This window comes from Protopterus annectens, chromosome 1.part1 (genome assembly GCF_019279795.1).
Source record: "Protopterus annectens isolate FY-2018-M chromosome 1.part1, PAN1.0, whole genome shotgun sequence".
Classification (NCBI taxonomy): Eukaryota; Metazoa; Chordata; order Ceratodontiformes; family Protopteridae; genus Protopterus; species Protopterus annectens.
The window spans coordinates 517,731,100-517,751,061 of NC_056726.1; the positions used below are offsets into that span (position 1 = coordinate 517,731,100).

At 43.1% G+C, this 19,962-nt stretch overlaps 1 protein-coding gene across 1 annotated transcript in view; it reads left to right on the forward strand.

Moving 5' to 3' along the window:
• LOC122814803 (vacuolar protein 8-like) overlaps positions 1–19,962 on the forward strand; it is a 988,388-nt gene that overhangs the window by 802,774 nt on the left and 165,652 nt on the right. Inside the window, exon 10 of the mRNA XM_044087110.1 lies at positions 2,845–2,978. Within this exon, the coding sequence (XP_043943045.1) occupies positions 2,845–2,978 (134 nt within the window). The remainder of the gene's footprint in view (positions 1–2,844; positions 2,979–19,962) is intronic.

Here is a 19,962-nt window from a genome sequence, read left to right on the forward strand (position 1 = left end):
TATAAAAGGTTGGACACTAAGGAGGGAGAAAAGTACCTGTACCGATTGGCTAGACAGAGGGACCGAGCTAATAAAGATGTCCAGCAGGTAAGGGTGATAAAGGATAATGAGGGAAACGTACTCACAAGCGAGGAGAGTGTGTTGAGCAGATGGAAAGAGTACTTTGAGGGGCTGATGAATGTAGAGAATGAGAAGAAGAGAAGGTTGGATGATGTGCAGATAGTGAATCATGAAGTGCAGTGGATTAGCAAGGAGGAAGTAAGGACAGCTATGAAGAGGATGAAGAACGGAAAGGCTGTTGGTCCAGATGACATACCTGTGGAAGCATGGAGGTGTTTAGGTGAAATGGCAGTGGAGTTTTTAACTAGATTGTTTAATGAAATATTGGAAAGTGAGAGGATGCCTGAGGAATGGAGAAAAAGTGTTTTGGTACTGATTTTTAAGAATAAGGGTGATGTGCAGAGCTGTAGTAACCACAGAGGGATTAAATTGATCAGTCACAGCATGAAGTTATGGGAAAGAGTAGTGGAAGCTAGGTTAAGAAGAGAGGTGATGATTAGTGATCAGCAGTATGGTTTCATGCCAGGAAAGAGCACTACAGATGTGATGTTTGCTCTGAGAGTGTTGATGGAGAAGTACAGAGAAGGTCAGAAGGAGTTGCATTGTGTCTTTGTGGATTTAGAGAAAGCATATGACAGGGTGCCTAGAGAGGAGTTGTGGTATTGTATGAGGAAGTCGGGAGTGTCCGAGAAGTATGTAAGGGTGGTACAGGATATGTACGAGGGTAGTGTGACAGTGGTGAGGTCTGCGGTGGGAGTGACAAATGCATTTAAGGTGGAGGTGGGATTACATCAAGGTTCAGCTCTGAGCCCTTTCTTATTTGTAATGGTGATGTACAGGTTGACAGACAAGATCAGACAGGAGTCCCCGTGGACTATGATGTTTGCAGATGACGTGATCTGTAGTGAGAGTAGGGAACAGGTGGAGGAGAACCTAGAGAGGTGGAGATATGCTCTAGAGAGAAGAGGAATGAAGGTCAGCAGGACTAAGACAGAATATATGTGCGTGACTGAGAGGGAGGATAGAGGAATGGTGAGGATGCAGGGAGTAGAGGTGGCAAAGGTGGATGAGTTTAAAAACTTGGGATCAACAGTTCAGAGTAATGGTGAGTGTGGAAGAGAGGTGAAGAAGAGAGTACAGGCAGGATGGAGTGGGTGGAGAAGAGTGTCAGGTGTGATTTGTGACAGACGAGTACCAGTAAGAGTGAAAGGGAAGGTCTACAAGAGGGTAGTGAGACCAGCTATGTTATATGGGTTGGAGACAGTGGCATTGACAAAAAGGCAGGAGTCAGAGCTTGACGTGGCAGAGTTGAAGATGTTAAGATTTGCACTGGGTGTGACGAGGATGGACAGTATTAGGAATAAGTATATTAGAGGGTCAGCCCAGGTTGGAAGGTTTGGAGACAAAGCCAGAGAGGCAAGATTACGTTGGTTTGGATATGTGCTGAGGAGGGATGCAGAGTATATTGGGAAAAAGATGCTAAGGATGAAGCTGCCAGGTAACAGGAAAAGAGGAAGGCCTAAGATAAGGTTTATGGATGTGGTGAGAGAGGACATGCAGGTGGTTGGTGTGACAGAGCAAGATGCAGAGGACAGGAAGAAATGGAAACAGTTGATCTGCTGTGGCGACCCCTAATGGGAACAGCCAAAAGAAGAAGCAGAAGATTAATTAAAAGTGTGGCTGTACTGTTACAGGAGGTGATGTTGCCTGTTTAATCCAACAGACTTTACAGCTCCCCCTCAGAGAATGAATGCCATTAGCAATTGTGTAGATATTGGCTTGATATGGGGTTGAGAATGTAATTTACCTGGCTGAAGGTCAAAGATCAACCCTACAACATTTTTACTTAGTAGAACTCACCTAACTACAAGCATATCTCCATTTTCTGCCCTCCATTGAGGTGTTATGTTGAAGACTTTTCAGCTCAGTGTTCCATGACCGCAATACTCATGCTGAAAATTTATACGAACAGTGACACTCACATGAACAAATAATGCCCTGTCTAGTTCACTTCTGACTCACTTGTTCTACCTCACAGTTTCTTGTAAGACCTGCTACTTACAATGTGAAGTGTCTGACATCCGTAATATAAATATTCATATTCTAAGCATATTTACAAGCTGTGAAGTTGTGATGTTAGGTAACTATACAGGAAAATTTGCATTTACATTTTCTTTGTTAATACTGTCAGTAAAAAGGATAGAGAGGATATATTATAATGACAGTTAAGATGTAGTCTAATGTATTTAAGTTATGGGTGAATGCATAAGACAAATGCAGGTAACTCTCATTTGTAGGAGGTTGAGTAGTTTTGCTTTGAGTAAAGCAAAATTTGACTTGAGGTTGCACAGACCACACAAAAAATGGTTTTATAAGCTGTAAAAATGTGGACAGAAAGAGTACTAGAGAGGTACACGTAGGTGGAGTTGATGGAATTACTCCAGCTTGACTCTCAAAAACCACTTTTGAACATCTGGCATTCAGTTGCCAAGGTAACTGCGCTTATGTGTGTGTTCAAGTCTTTTTTGTTAGAGATTGGAGTGTTGGGGAGGTTGTCTTACTGTCCCAACAATAGGGATGATGTTGTCTAAATATATAAATATTTTGTCAGTTGATTATTAAATGCTTTTCTGCTTTTGATCATCTTCAGTAAAGTGAATTGCTGCAGAACATATCAGTGATAATCCTAGTATGCAGTGCCTGTTATTTCAAGATGGTATAGTAGAAGTGCAGCGCACAGTGTAAAACATGTTTTTATTCTATTTTTTTTTTGGTTAACAATAGGTAAAACACAAACAGAATTAGTAGCCATGAACATTCTTTGTCAGGTGAAATCTCTGCTCACATCTTCCAGTGAAGCTATAGCTGAAGCAGCAGTTGGACTTCTTTGTACCTTGTCAGTTCATCCATCTAACAAGGTATGGCATGGTTACTTAACTATACATACTAATCTGACTGTTGTATTTTGGTTTTTATCATGATAATGTAATGTTTGTCAAAGTGCATTTCTGCTTACATTCCACTTTGCTTTCTTCTTTGAAGCAGGTTAGAAAGTATAAAGCCCTTGCAGTGTTACACTTACATGTACAACTACCCTTTAGGCTGAGATCAAGTGCACGTCACTTTAAGCTTTTTTAGAAAAATGATTGTGTTAGTTGGTATACTTTACTATCATTACCATTGCCTCTGAGGGTGGGTAAAGGTAAAACTTCCAAGTAAGACACTAATGCATGACCAAATGTTGCCTTATTGCTGTTTTACACTAACTTATATTTTACATTTTCCATCTTGATCTTTTAACTAGCAAAAAAAAGATGTATATCAATTGTCATAAAAGATTCCAGTCTGCTTCCACAATTATAAATGTAATGGCATCTTCTTCTTTTCAGAATAGTTCTAGTCCTCAGATCATAGCTTAATTTTTGTTCCTCCTCCAAGACCTTATCCAACAGCTGTATTAGTGACATTCTGTTGTCCCATGCATTCCAGGGTTAAGTGAACTAGGCATTCTCAGATTAGGTGAGACCCCTGTTATCCATTTTTTTCCCTGCATGGGAATCCTGATTGGAGCTCCATTCCCTTTTGAGAGACACATGGTATGGAGTGGGCTAGCTGTCCCTGGGTGGGATAGGTGCTGTACTCTTTCAACTTGTGGGTACCCTCATCCCCCCACTGCAGCTCCTCCAAACTCCTGCATTATTGTTTTCTGAGTGGAAGTGTTCCTCAACATACCAAATTTCTCCTTGGCTACCAGTGCAAATCCACCATGACAGCCCAGGCTTGGCAGACTTGAACTCCACAAAAAAAGTAACAGCTAGTGATCCTACTAGATGTAACCCTTGTGGACTGCTACAGACACTTCCCTCCTCTTAGATGAACAAACCTGCAGTAGCTATTCACTCCCGTCCTCCCTGGCCAGTTAGTACAGGTGCTCAGCTGCTGTTCACAGGCTGCACTGTAGACAGGACTTATCCCTGTATGCCACACAGCTGATCAAAGGTCTTAATATAATTTTGAAACAGTTATAACCTTCCCTGCTGTGGTGCATTTATTTATGTATATAGCCTCATGATGTTCATGACATTCTTATCTTAGAGCATTATTTACTAATATCTTTGATTGTAAGTTAGAAAATAGTGTTACAACAGTTCTTAATCATCAGTCAGTATTACTAAAACAAACCTGAATACATAATGCATTAGCTGGATGCATTTCATTCACAAACAAAGATATATTAAAATACCGGTCTTTCTCTATTTTTTTCTGGCCCCCTACTGGATCTTATTCCTTCTCATTCTATCCCTTGGCCATGGTGGGGTTACCCTTGCCCCTGTCCATCTTTCTGTGTGCACATTTCCATATTTGGACATTGGTCCTTATGGCTGCATATAACAGCCTCTCTTTTGTAAGAGACAGCAAAACTCTGATTTTTGTCACCATTACATTTCCTTTTATAACAGCATGCCTTCATCCTGTCTAAGACATACATTGCATATGGAAGGTACCAAAAAGCTTTTCTATACTGGCCAAACATTTGAGACTGATCAGGTTGCATCCCATATAGTTTTAGATCTGAAGTAGTTGACTTCATTTGATCATCAACCTGTGGGATGTCGGATCTGGACTGGATCCGAGACGGCAGCTTCACCAGGATTTGATCTGAGCGCCAAGCTCCTCCCATTACCCATAATACCCCTCCATCTCCTTCCTTCCCTTAGGTCTTGTTTGCTGTGGCTTAGCCAAGCAGCATGGTCTCATTGCTTCAGGCGTGGTAGGTGTTTTTTTCGGCTATTTTTGGGTGTTAGAGGTGCTGTTGGTTCAGGCAGGTTCCCTTTCCCTTTGCTTAACCTCCCCTTTGTTTTGCGTCACATGTACTGTTTAAAAAAAAAAGTTTTTCTGTAGCAGTTAGAATAAGCCTTCTCTCCCTTCCCCCTCCTTGCTAGTGACTTGAGTGTGAGTGGTGTGGTCAGGCAGGTTAAGGCTTTGTGCCTCATACCTTTATGTTGTTGGCATGGCAGATCAGTAATCTAAACTGATCTTTAGAAAGTGCACAGAGTGTGGCCATAAATTGTCCCCAGCTGATGGCCACATGCTGTGTGTGGTGTGTTTGGGGGCAGCCCATCTTTCCACAGACTGCCCTGTTTGTGCAGGGTTTAACCCCAGGGCCCTGAAGGATCACAGGATGAAAATGATCCTTAAGGGACTTCTCCCTGGTACGGAGGCGGCTGCCTCCACTTCTCTTATGGTCATGGCCGTGACCGCTTCTTCCTCTTCAGCCACTGTCTCCCCCCCCCCAGGCTGGGACTCAACCTCCTGTACATAAGCCTGTGGACAGGGAGCCTAGAAAAGAGAAGAGCAAAGACAAAGACAGAGAGAGACAAAGGGAGAAAGAGATCCCCGGACCAGACGGATCCGGTGGGTCCTCCTCCAAAACAACAGATAGTTTCCAGGCCAGTTTCTTCTTGGCTCTGATCACCCAGATTTTTGAAGGAGTCGGAGGAGCTTAGACCTTCTTCAAGGGCTTCTGCACATTGACCCTCCCAGTCGGCGTCAGTGGCCTCATCGCGGTCCACCAGAAGTTTGAGTGAGGCGGACATGGACAAAATGATGCAAAGGTTTATTTGCACCCAGATTCAGATGGGGGTCTTGCCAGCCCACTCTCCCTCGGGAGGGGGAGCTTGCTTCCCTTTTTTGCCCCGATATCTCCTTCTCCGGTCTGACCCCCAGTATTGGAGTTTTTGGATCCGAGAGGTCCCAGAGTCAGGGGGTCATCGCCAATAGTACCGAGTGGCTCTCGGAACTGCAGCCTTGGCATCGGATCCGAGGGGTTGGGTCTTTCTCCTTTGGTGCCGACATTGTTAGGTCAGGGCCTTCCCCTCGGTATCTCGGCTCCGCCGGGCTTGGCTTTGATCCCCACCGTTGGATCTGGGGAAGCAACTTCCTTATTAGTTCCTCAGGAGGCTTGCTCCTCCTCGGCGTTCGACGTATTGGAAAAGGTTCTCTCCAGTGGATCAAGGCCCCTGACCATCTCCTTGGATTCTGCCCCATTCCCTCGCCCCTGGGTGCATCTTCAGCCATTTTGTCCATGCAGGGGCAGCCCATGCTCGATGTGCCCCAGACGGTTTCCCTCAAGGAACCACAGGTAGTTTGTGAGCCTTCTCCGGAGAGTCCCACCAAAGAGATTCCTCGCAAATGAACATGCAAAAGGATGCACCTGGACTCCTCTCCAGTCCCTCACTGAGGATACCGATTTGGAGGAAGGGGAAGGTTCCCCCAGATCACTCCCTGATGATGTCTCCTTTGGAGACATCATGGAAATCCTGCACCAGTGTGGGGGGGGGTTGGTCTGCCCCCAAGCCTTCCTCTGACGAGTCGGTGTTTTTGGAGGCCTTCGGCACGGGCCCCTCTACCTCCTGGGTGTCCCCCCCCCACACTTCCCTTGTTGTACCTTATTACCACCAGGGCACAGAAGGAGCCGGACACAGTGGAGCCAATCCCCAAGCATCCCGACAAAATCCTGAGCCCTCCTGTAGACAGATCTACTTGGAACAAGGGGTCCCCAGTGGACGCCATGATGGTAGCGGCTGCCATTAAGAAAGAATTAGCCCAGAAAAGTTCTACAGTTCATCCCCCCGACTGAGAGTCCAGGACAGTAGATCATCTGGGAAAGCAGACATGCTTCAGCCAACTTTTCTGTAAGGGCGCTGGATTATTTGGCCCATGTAACTCAACTGCAGCAAGACCTGGTCAAGGAGTTCACTGAGTCACTCCCAGAGTCCATGTCACTGGAGGATAAACGCATATTCTCCACATGAATGGCCACTCTCAGAGCGGTTTCTAATATATCCATGCACCTCCTTTCGCATGCCACTGAAGGAGCAGCAAGGGCGGCTAGGTCTGACGTTGCCATGAGGTGACATGCCTGGCTCAGGCTATGTCAGTTCACAGAACCCTTTAAGGTGTCTTTCGCGAATGCCCCTTACAATGGTTCTTCCTTGTTTAGGAAGACGGTTCGTGAGATGTTGGTCCAGAGTTAAAAGGATGGGAAGACACTGTCTGCCATCGGAATCTGCTTCTCTAATCCCCAAAGATCCTTTTCCAGGAATCAGAGGGGGCAAAAGAAGATGTGGTTCTGGAGGTCTCAGTATTCCTGGGACTCTCAGGACTCATCTTCCCCTAGAGGCAGAGGGGGACAAGACAGATGCCGGCTCAGAGGCAGGGGGGTTCCGAGAAGTTTCGGGTCTCAAGAACCATTCTCAGACAGGCCCGTGCAGCAGCCCTGAGGGGTTGCCTGACTGCTCTGCTGTGGAGGCAGTCGGGGATCGCCTTTCTATGCACCTGATGGCATGGGAGTCCATGTCATCAGACCATTGGGTGCTTCAAATAATATCCAGAGGTTATACTATCCCCTTTGTGGCTCCTCCCATCCCCTCAAAACACCTTCTGGAAGTTCCACCCATGCAAAGAGAGGTAGCAGCACTAAAAATAGAAAAGCTGCTAAGGAAACGAGTTGTCCAGCCCATCCCCCAAGATCAGTCTGGATCAGGCATCTATTCCCAGTTCTTTTTAGTGCCAAAAAAGATGGGGGATCTAAGGCCTATTCTGGACCTTTCCACCCTAAACCTGTCAGTTGCCAAAGAGATGCTCCAAATGGTCACTCTACAATCCATCCTGCCTTACCTGCAGGAGAACGACTGGATGTGCTCAATAGATCTCCAGGATGTGTACTACCATATCAAGATGCACAGACCCTCCAGGAGGTTCCTCCGTTTTTGGCTAGGGGCCAATCACTATCAATTCCGTACCCTGCCCTTTGGTCTCCCCACATCCCCCAGGGTATTCACCAAGGTCATGGCAGTAGTAGAGGCTCAGCTGAGGCCTCAGGGAATGCAGGTCTACCCACACCTGAACGATTGGCTCCTTGCCGCTGCCGCCAGGCATCTACTTTGTCAGGCCAGAGACCACTTCCTGAAACTGTCGTACTTGCTGGGAATTACAATCAACATATCCAAGTCTTCTCTAGACCCTGTTCAGGTCTTAGACTACATAGGAGTGAGAATAGATACATTACAAACCAAGGTCTTTTTAACTCCAGAGAGAGTTCGAAACTTACGACTTCATGTGTCTGTGATCCTTCAGTCTCATCTTCCTCCAGCTGAGGCAGTTTTACAAGCCCTAGGTACCATGGCAGCCACCATTACTCTTCTCCCCTGTGCTCATCTTCATATGCGGGTACTACAGTGGACACTGGCGGTTCAGTGGTCATTTCTAGATCTACCATTGACGCATCCTATTCATATAAGCAACGGTTGCAGGAAGTCCCTCCTCTGGTGGATACATTCCTCTGGTCTTTTCAAGAGACAAACCTTTATTGCAGCCCCTCCCCAAACCACGGTGACCACGGACACATCCCAAGTAGGGTGGGGGCGCATTGCTTGGGCAGGACAGTCCAAGGCACATGGTCCCTGATCGAGACCAGATTGCATATCAACGTTCTAGAGATGAGGGCGGTCTTGTTAGTGTTGCAGGCCCTTCATGCCTTCCTTCCTCTGGAAACTATTGCAATTCAGATGGACAACATGTCAGTGGTCTGGTACATCAACAAACAGGTAGGAAACAGATCTTATCCCCTTTGTCACGAGGCCATGAGAGTGTGGGAATGGGTGATCTCCGCCAACCGTTTTCTGGTAGCAAAGCATGTTCCGGGTCGATCCAACATACTGGCGGACACACTGAGCAGAACTGTCCTGATCCCTTACGAGTGGTCTCTGAGTCCTTCTGTAGCGGAGTAGATCTTCCTTGAGTGGGGTTGGCCTTGCTGCGATCTCTTCACATCTCCTTCCAACGCGAAGTGCATCGAGTTCTTCGCTCTCATCCCCCCACAGGGGGAATCCCCCAGGGACACTCTGGCCCATGCTTGGCCTCCCGGTCTTCTTTATGCTTATCCCCCTTTACTTGTCATGACAAAATTTCTCCATAAGGCTCGCCGGTTGGGGAACAAAGTCATCCTCATTGCCCCGTTTTGGCCTCACCAAGTCTGTTTTCCCTTCTTTTGGTCTCATCTGTTAGTTCCTCCATGGATCTTGGATCCAATACCGGATCTCATTGCACACCCCTCAAGGGTCCCTCATCCAGACCTGGGCAATCTGAAGCTCACTGCTTGGCTGCTCCAGTTCCCTTGACTGCTAGGACTCCCAGTCTATCTTCCCCGGTCAAGACTGTTCTGGTGGCAGGTCATAAATCATCTACCAGAAAACTATACCGTAGCAAATGGAAGCATTTCTCTATCTGGGCTTCTCAAAGGGATTTGGACCCTTTCACAGCTCCTGTTCCAGCGGTCCTTGAGTTCTTGGCATACATTTTCCAGCAGGGTGCCAGCTCATCTACAGTAAAAGTTCAACTGGCTGCCATTTCCAATTTCCATGTAGGTGAGAACATGGCTTCCTTAGCGTCCTCCAGACTTTGCAAAACCTTTATTAAAGGTACCTTTGTTTTAAGACCCCTGGTTAAAGATACTACCCCTCCTTGGGACCTTACCCTAGTTTTACAAGCTTTGGTTGCTCCACCTTTTGAGCCTGCTGCTTCTGTGGATTTGAAATTTTTATCTTGGAAAACAGCTTTTCTAGTGGCTATTACCTCGGCTAGGAGAGTGTCAGAACTCCAGGCATTATCTGTAAAACCTCCATGTATGATTTTCCATAAAGACAGGGTTTCACTTCGTACTAATCCCTCTTTTCTGCCTAAAGTGGCTTTTGAAGCAAATATAAATCAGTTTACCTGTTTTCTTTCCAAATTTTCAGAACAGGGGTGAATATAAATTACACTTATTAGACATACACAGACAGCTACATTTCTACTTACACAGGACTAAAGCCTTTCTCAAGTCTGATCAGTTGTTTGTGGCTTTTGCTACACCTTTTCTGGGCAAACTGGTTTCTAAGGTAACCATTGCCAGATGGAGTTCCCTTTACATCCTTCAGGTATACAAAGACAAAGGTATGTCTCTTTCGGGTAGGATAAATGCCCATTTTACCAGGTCCATGGCTACATCAGCTGCCTTTTGGTCTAGAGTGTCTTTGGATGATATTTGTTCGGCGGCTGCTTGGTCCTCATCTCACACCTTCATTTCTCATTATAAATTGGACATGGTATCTAGGGATAGAGCATCCTTTGGCTCCGCGGTGCTCTGAAATATCCTTCCATGAGGGCCACTCAAGGTTTTGGTAGCTGGGGACTCTGTCCCACAGGTTGATGATCAAATTAAGTCAACTACTTCAGATAAAGAAGTTATGTACTCACCATAACGTTCCATCTGAGTAGTTGGAGTTCATTTGTCATCAACCATCCCTCCCTCCTTTCCCATGACCTTCTCATTATGTTTTTTTTTTTGGATTAGCAGGTAGGAGAGAGCACCTTTGCGGTGCTCCTGTTTCTCTCTGTTAATGAGGGTTATTGGATCAGGTTCATGTGTGTGGTATAGCAAACTCAATCTGCGGGAAAGAAGAAGCTGGAGGGGTTTATGAGTAAGGGGAGGAGCTTGGAGCTCGGATCAGATGCTGGTGAAGCTGCCATCTTGGATCCTGTCCGGATCTGACATCCCACAGGTTGATGACAAATGAAGTCCACCTACTCAGATGGAACGTTATGGTGAGTACATAACTTCATTTTTATTGCAACAGTGATCTGTTCAGACATGTACTGTTATGGTATGTTTACTTACATAACTGTACTTTCTGAACTAGGACATATTAACTATGGTAAGCAATTGAACCACAGGGTGGATAAGTGACATTTCATTTTGGATGTGTTTGCCCAAGACTTCTCTTGATGCCATCTGAATGCATGTTTTTATTTCATATATCAGACTCCCAGATACATTTCTAAGTATTTTATATATGTTTCTGACCATTGTGTTTGGAAGGTCTCTTTCTCTTTCAGTCCTGGGGTGCAGATTATGCACAAAACTTAAGAGTCTGCAGTAGTGATTTTAAAGTTAGAAATATTACCAAACTGTTGGAAAAGGGTTAGTAAGTTAAAAAATTAATACATTTTTCACAGAAGAAGTAGTAGTTTGATATGTCTGAATGCTCTGTAATGGCATTGACTTCCCAAGATTCCACAAAGACATTACTGGACAGTGCAGTGGTGCAGCAGTAGCATTGTCGCCTCACAGTAATGGGTTCTCTGGTTCGATTATCAGCTGGAGTGCCTTCTGTGCGGAGTCTGCATGTCCTCCCTGCATTCATGTGGGTTTCCTCCGGGTGCTCCGGTTTCCTCCTACATTTCAAAGACATGCAACTGAAACATTTCTCCCTGGGCCTCTACTGAAAATTGGCTTTGTTCCAAGTCAGACTTTCCAGGTAAACAAATGTTAAATAAATAAAAATAAAAAAATTAAACATAAGTGTGTTAATGAAATATTCTAATGCTGTTATAAAGTAAAATTTTGACGAGAGCATTCCTGATGAGCTGCAGTGAAATGGAACTCCTGAAGGACTCTAAATGATGTTTAAAGGATATTTTGAGTTTCTCAATAATCCAGGCCAGAAAATGGAATTAATCTAAGATTAACATGCAGTAATCCCACAAAAATCGGGAGAATAGCATTTGCAGCATCAAGATTTTTAGTTTGGGTCTTTTTGATGAGTGTCATAGTATGCCGTATGCAGTGTTATAGTTGCCTTTGAGGTATAAATCATACCTGGTTAAGCCAGAGTAGTTTTAATGATGTTATCTCATCCCATAGAGGCTATGTTTTTGGCATTGGAAAGTGCTTGTATGACCTGTTCTTTGGAGATACTTGGTAGAGGACTGGTGTCAGGAATGCTTTGGGGTATGGCTGGTAGGGGTGGGGGGGGGTGTAGTTATTGCCAAATCTGTCAGCTAGCAGGTTGGCTATTTCCTCAGGTTTGGTGTGAGTGGTACCATCCACTATAAGTTCGGCACAAAGCTGGGCATTCACTTTTAGGTTTCGGATGTAGCTAAAGAATGCCTTATGGTTGTCTTTAGCTAGGGATGCTAATTTATTGTCATAACTAGCCTTAAAGGACTTTACAAGATATATGATTTGCTTGTTCAAGCTGTGGTGGGTATTCTTCTTCTGATGAGTAAGTTGCCTCTTGTTCTTAGATGTCAGTTTCTTTCTTTTGTTATATAACATATTTATACTTACAGTCCACCAGGGTGGCTTGTTTTTTTGACAGGACCTGGTTTTAGTCCTGTCAGGTACAGCTGTGTCAATACGTATGTTTAAGTGGCTATATAAGGCATTTGTGTACTCTTCTGCATAGGAGTAATTATTGCTGTGTTAGCAAGGGCTTTGAAACTTTTTATACCACCGCTTTGTAGGCTGTAGTTTGCTTTGGAGAAATTTTTCAGTTTTTTTGCTCCTGTGGGGGTGTCACGGCTGATATTTACTTCAAATGAGATGATTTATGGTCTGGCCTTACCAGGGAGGCCAACACACAGTGGGTATTGCAGTGCCCCCCCAATGTTCCTGAGCATTAGGTCTAGGGCAGTTCAACCCCTTGTGAGGGTGCAAACCAACTGTTCCAGTTCCGGGGCATTTGAATTAACAAAATCCAGCAACCTCAAAGCGATTGTGTTAGTGCTCATGTAAGTTCCTCAGCTGATGGAAGGATAGTTGAACTCTCCTATGACCAACGTGTTTGGCTGTATACTGAGTCACTCTAGCAGGTGTAGATAGGCGGTTTGCTTCTCCTGGTTCATGGTGGGGGACCTGTGGTTGTGCAAGCTATACTGTTAGACATCCACCTTGTGGCTGCAAAGGTGTGCACAGTTCTAGCGCTAAAACTGTGTTGCAGGATGCACAATTTCATTCAAAATATTTCACCACTGCCACCATATGTAATGAACAGGCATATAATCCAGCCTTCTGCCACCAATTTTATATGTGATGGACAGGAGCTATGGTCTCATGATATGCACTGCTGCTGACAGTTAATATGCATGGGGCAAATGGCCTTAAGAGTGTGTAGTAAATGTGTACTACAGCCTTTGGTAATAGCCAACACATTCAAAAATTTGCAACACCTGCCACACCCAAGTAAGCTTTACACTGATCAACAGCAAAGAGAGTTGTAATCACTAGTTACCCCAGATTTTGCCCACCTTTTTTCTGGCACAGTGCCTTACAGCACTGTCTTACTAGCAAAATTGTTTTTGCATACAAATGTATGCATGCATGTACGCAGACACACACACACACACACACACACACACTTTTCTAGGAGATATTAGAGATAATGTACTGCTAAAACTTGGAATTCCCAACCCAGCTCCGTCAGAACTATTTCCAATCACATATCCTTCAAAAAGTCTCTAAAACAGCATATATTAACGCTATGGCAATGTACATGTGGCTATGACTACAGAGCATCTTCCCCCACCTGATCTCACTAACTTTTTTCTCCCCTCTGTGCTTAACAGTTATGCAACTATCTCTTGCTGTCTTCACTCCACAGTATCCAAAGCAGATGATATATTGTACTTTGTATATTTTGTATATAATATATGTTTTATTTTAGTTTTTTTGTTATGCTAGCTAGAAATTTGATAAGATTGTATGTCTGTTTTTTAAGTTGTTATCTATGTATGTAGAAAATGTGATTGTATTTAAATTTCTTTTGTATGTGGAGCTTTTCCTCCCCGGGCCTCCACTGAAAATGGGCACTTTTTGGCCCAGTGGACCACCCCGGTAAACAAATGCAAATAAATAAGTAATGCACATGTCAACTCCTCTTCTGTGTCTCTACAGTAATGCTGCCACTTGCTAGATCACTCTATCACTCTATGAACACATTTACTAGTTACCCTAAAAATAATACAAATGTTAGGTATTGGCTTGGTGATTGTTATAGCTCATCAAAATATAGAAACCATCAGTTAGCAGTACAGCAGGTCAATGCAAATAACCTAAAGTTAATAAGTAAACCACCACGCATGGGCATTTTAAATTGAGTAACAAAGCTCTTTGCTTGACATAAATGAAATTTAGCACACTGGTCTCTGTAAAGTAAAATGTACACGCAGTTATAAACTTGCAGAAAATAAAATAAAAGTAATGTGTTTAAACAACCAGAAAGTACACAGAGGAACTCTAAATAACAACCTATCAGGACCTGTCATTACCAGTAACTAAAGGTATACTTTGTTTTCTATCTACAACTGACTTTCACATCCAAACAAGTTGCACAATTTTGCAGACAGTAGAATTTCCAGTTCTGTTCAAGTATGCAATCACACTTGTGCATACTTCAGAAGCAAAACAGATCTGAGTGACCGTTTATTTGTCTGATTTTAGAGTCCCGGTTTTATATTTTCTGGGGTTTTTTTTGTTAATTTTGATGTTTTTTTTTTTCTGTTTCCACAGTCTCATAATTCCTGAAAGGGGGTATAAAGAGAATAAGCTAATGTGCAAGTTAAGTAGTGCATTCTTTGGGCTGAAAGCACTAGAGATGTGTATGTATTTCAGAAGCCAGGTTTAGTTTTTGTTCTTAAGTTTTACTGCATTTAACGTGGAATGCAATCACTTGTTGTATCACAGAGAATACTGCTCCTATGGAACCTTTTTCCACTCCATATAAAGCAAAACACGTATCTTACTCTGTTCAAACAAAATTTGGATGACTGAATAGGAAACTGTAAATTCATCCCCACCTTGCCACCAATGTCCTGATATTTCCTTGTTCTGCCTGCATCTGAATTTATTCAAACACTAAATATAAGGGCTAAAACTACCATGGGAATGTAAGGCTAATCTTCCTAAGATCCTCGCATATCAGTCCCTAGTAAGTACATATGTTAATAGTTATGCAACTCTCTCTTGCTGTCTTACTTAGCATAAGTTACTTTTTTACATTCTATGCATATTATAATTTTTGTATGCTGCAAGATTTAGGACAATCACTGCTTTTATGAAAAGACTCATGCTCTTTAGCTTAATACCAGTTCTGTACACACACTGTTTGGAGAATGTTAGCTGCACTTCTTTGTTTATTTGTGACATGTTCCTCCATACTGTATTGTAATAGTATTGGTATAGACTTTTGCAGACATACGCTTGGACAGATGAGAAGTCTGACCTTTATGTCTGTTTTGATTCCTGTTTTTCTCTTCATCCACTCTATATATCCATCTCATCTAAATAACGCATATTTTATGAGTTATTATCTAGGTAGAAATGTAGCATATGTCATAATACACAACCAATGTTATTTCACTGAATTAGTACTACATTCTAATTTTAGTACTGATCAAAGACAGTATGTTGGTTCTTTAACAGAAACTATTCCATTTAATATAAAAATGTCTGTGAATTGGGAGTACATTCCATGTAATGGGCATAGCTTCCCCAAAGGCCTTGTTGCATTTCTTGGGTGACTTGACTTCCAAACAAAATTTACTGCAGGATTTGATGCTGTGAGGAGGTACAGTGGATATAAAAAGTTTACACACCCCTGTTAAAATGCCAGATTTTTGTGATATAAAAAAATGAGACCACAATAAATCATTTCAAAACCTTTTCCACCTTTAATTTGAGCTATTATCTGTACAATTCAGTTGAAAAACAAACAAATCTGTTAGGGAAAAAAATATAACAAATAAAAAAAGTACAATAAGCTGGGTGCATAAGTGTGCACACCCTTAAATTAATTGAAGCACCTTTTGATTTAATTACAACATTCAGTCTTCTTGGGTAGGAGTCTGTCAGCATGGTACATCCTGACTTGGCAATGTTTGCCCACTCTTCCTTGCAAAAACACTCCAAATCTGTCACATTGCGAGGGCATCTCTTGTGCACAGCCCTCTTCAGGCCCCCCACAGATTTTCTATTGGATTTAGGTCTGGGCTCTGGCTGGGCCATTCTAAAACTATAATTTTCTTCTGGTGAAGCCAGTCTTTTGTTGATTTGGATGGATGTATGCTTGGAGTTATTGTCGTGTTGAAAGGTGAAATTCCTCTTCATCTTCAGCTTTCTAGCAGACACCTGAAGGTTTTGGGCCAAAAGTGACTGGTATTTGGAACTGTTGATAAGTCCCTCCACCTTGACTAAAGCCCCAGTTCCAGCTGAAGAAAAGCAACCGCAAAGCATGATACTGCCACCATCATGTTTCACCATGGGGATGGTGTTCTTTTGGTGATGCAAAGGGTTGTTTTTGTGCCAAACATACCTTTTAGAATTGTGTCCAAAAAGTTCAGCCTTGGTCTCATCAGACCATAACACATTTTCCCACATGCTTTTGGGAGATTTGATGTATTGTTTTGTAAATTTTAGCCAGGCCTGGATGTTTTTTAAGAAAAGGCTTCTGTCTTGCAACCATACCCCATAGCCCAGAGATATGGAGAATATGGGAGATTGTTGTCACATGTAGTACACAACCCGTACTTGTCAGAAATTCCTGCAGCTCCTTCAGTGTTGCTGTAGGTCTCTTGGCAGCCTCCCTGACCAGTTTTCCCCACTTTTTGATGACTGTCTTCACTGTGTTCCATGGTATGTCCAATGCTGTGGAAAATTTTTTTGTACCCTTCTCCTGACTGATACCTTTCAACAATGAGATCCCTTTGATGCTTTGTAAGCTGTCTGTGAACCGTGGCATTTGCTCTAGCAGGCAACTGAGTAAATGTCAGGAAAATCCTACTAGGACAGCTGAACTTTATTTGGTGTTAATCAGAGTCTCTTTAATTGATGGCAAGTGTGTACCCAAGAAGACTGAATACTATAATTAAAGCAAAAGATACTTCAACAAAATATTAGTTTAAGGTTGTGCACACTTATGCAACCAGCCTACTGTATGCTTTTTATTTTTTATATTTTCCCCCTAACAGATTTATTTTTCAGTTGAATTGTGCAGGTTATAGGTCATATTAAAGTTGGGCAAAGTTTTGAAATGATTTATTGTGGTGTCATTTTTTACATCATAAAAACCTGGCATTTTAACAGGGGTGTGTAAACTTTTTATATCCACTGTATTTCTTTTTTTTACAATGTTCCTGCCAGGTCTACTAGCTACTCCCCAATCCCCTGGACCTACTCCATATTTTTTTTGCTGGAGTTGGTTATGCATCCTAAGGTTGTCATGGGGGCTCGGCTCATCTGTGCTTCCATCCTGAGGGATTTTAGTTTATGACCTACGCACCCCCCCCCACACACACACACACACACACACACCCACACACACACGCACATTGATTATGTCAGAGGGCAACTCTCCTGTTTGGACAATGCCTCCCCTTATGGAGTGTATCAACAAGCAACCTCCCATCTGGGATGAGCACACCCATCCCTTTCCTGCTACCACTAATCAAACCTGGGTCGGCTGGGCTGTAGTCAAAGCTTTATCTCTCTACACCACCAGAGTAGCTTAAGGAGGTATTTCTTAACCAGCACAGGTATGTAGATGACTGCTTAATAATTTCTGCAATAGTTCATGAGTGAAATGCCACAGAACCTCCTCAGTGTATTCAACATATTCCATGTAAGACCCCTTGTCTGTTTCTCTGACTTATGCAATATAGGGAATGTTCTATATCTCGCAGACTTATCATATGTATGCTTAAGTATTCTTATCACACTTTCAGAATCATGATACCTTCCCTTACTCATAAAACTGTATATAATAGTTTTCATGAATGAAATTTAGGATCTTATTGTAACCCTACCTGTATCATGACACTTTCCCTAAATTGTAAAATTGTATATATTAGCTTCTGTATATGAATTTTTGTACAGCCTTCATTTATTGTAATAACTGTTATTCATAAACATGGAACTTTTCTCCCAGGGCTTCTGCTGACAAAGGACTTGTGTCCAGTCGGACTTTCTCAGTAACCAAATGTAAAACAGATAGATAAATATTATAACCAAGACTATTACTTGTGCCTTAATTACTCACAGTTTTGGTTTTAAGGAAGAGGTTTGGCAACATTCTGGTACATACTCTCCAGCGTTATCTTGAGGGAAGAAATGAAGAATGAATATTTCCACCCTCTGAAAAATCAGTGCTAATATTACCTTTAGCACTGTGACTCTGCACGCAATTAAAGTAAGCAAGAATGCACATAAATCAGTATTCTGTTTTCTGTTAGTTTATTTTATTTTCCTTACTGTGTAGTTTCTGTTCAGAGGATAGACCATATGTCCTCTACCAGTCAGCATTCATCATCTTTTTCAAGAAGTTCCTTCAGTCCGGAATGGACATGTGCTTTGAATTATGCAGACTGAGATGTCATGCATTGATTAAATAAGCACATTTAACCCCTACACCTGCCAGATTTTTTTTGTGCTTCCACAGTTTGGATTGTGATCATTGCCATTCCAAGCAAAAAGTCTCTGCATCTACATGCCATTTGTTTTGAATTTGTCAAAAATTCTTAATTTGAGAATAGTGAAAGAAAGCTCCTTGCAGAACTGGTAGGAGGGTTCCTCTTGATAGCCATTTGGTTGGTTAAAGTTTTACCTGAGAGTTTTCAAGAGGACTGGCAAGAGCCTTTGCCTCTGCAGGTACATCTGTATAGTTTGCAGCCTCTTGGGTCTCCTTGGAGGCTGGGATAATCTCTGACTAGTGGAGATCCATTGGTGCTCTGGACCTCTATGTCCACAGAGAACTTGAAATCTGGAAAAACACACCCCTAGTTCTCACCATGGGGATGGATCCTTGATTATTCATGCTGCATGTTCCCTGCCTACTCAACATGGTCCTGTGAAAGCCCAGCCTGAAAATGTGGAGTAACCCAATGAGTGGTCAGATAACAGATCGGAGGTACACATGACTGAGGGTTCTTCTCCTAGGGTGTCCTTTCAGCCCATTTGGACTCTTCAGCCTAGCCCAGGCTGAGAAAGAGCCACATGGTGATCCTGTGCCAGGACAGTGCAAGAGGTCAAATATTTGTTTAGCTCTTGATGTGACCTGAAATCACAGTAGCAGGACATTCCTGTAGGGATTTCAGATAAATAGCAGTCCTTGGTGTGGTTCAAGCTTCTGCTTGTCATATTGGACCCCTGGCATGCATGATCTGGATCACAGAGTAGATGGTTCAAGACTTCCTTCCCAGATAGCTCCCTTTAGGAATCAGTTTTCATTTCTAAGATGAATGAGGTTTGGAGTCCTCTGGATCACTGTGTGGATGTCATCTTCTTATCTTCCTTTATGAAGTTATGTGGTGCTTGTGTTCTTTCCATTACCTGGCCTCAGAGTTTAGTAGATATCCAGAATAGGGCAGTGGTAGCTAGACTTTTCCTGCATTGGTTGGATTAGCTACATTCCTTTTCCCTGTGGAGCAACCAGGGCAGCCTGTTGGTGGATTTTCTGTTTGATGGCATAGGTCTTTGTTGACAAAGACTTCACTCTCTTATTACCTTTTTGGTTGCTAGGTGGCTTACAGTCATGTTGTGGGTCCCATGAAAGTATTCTAGCCACAGGACTAAGTACTGTTCACTTGTTTCTGCTTCTGGGCAGGAGAGTGTATTGTCTCTTAGTCTAGATTTCTTTTTCATTGGAGGGGAGGAGGTAGCTGACTGTGTTTCCAGACTAGCAACCTCTTGTGGCTGTGCAGTCCTTCTCTAGATTTCCTTCTGCTGCAACAGATCATCCATCCACAGAGTCCTGATGAGGTGCCGCCACACAGGTGATATCCACAACCTAGGTGGTTGTGGTTCTACCAGGTGAGTAGGCATCCTCAACCTTCTCCTGCATTTCACCTGGAACTTCTTCAGTTTTCTGGAGACCTTCCCATCTGTTCTTTTTGGAGAAGTGAGTGGTTCTTGGAGCATTTATAGGATTTGTTCCTTCTATCTTCTGAGTGTGTTAACTTCCAGGTGTTGTCCACAGGGAAATCAACTGGGTAGCACCCAGTCTTGGAACAGGTCAATCTCTTGATGTT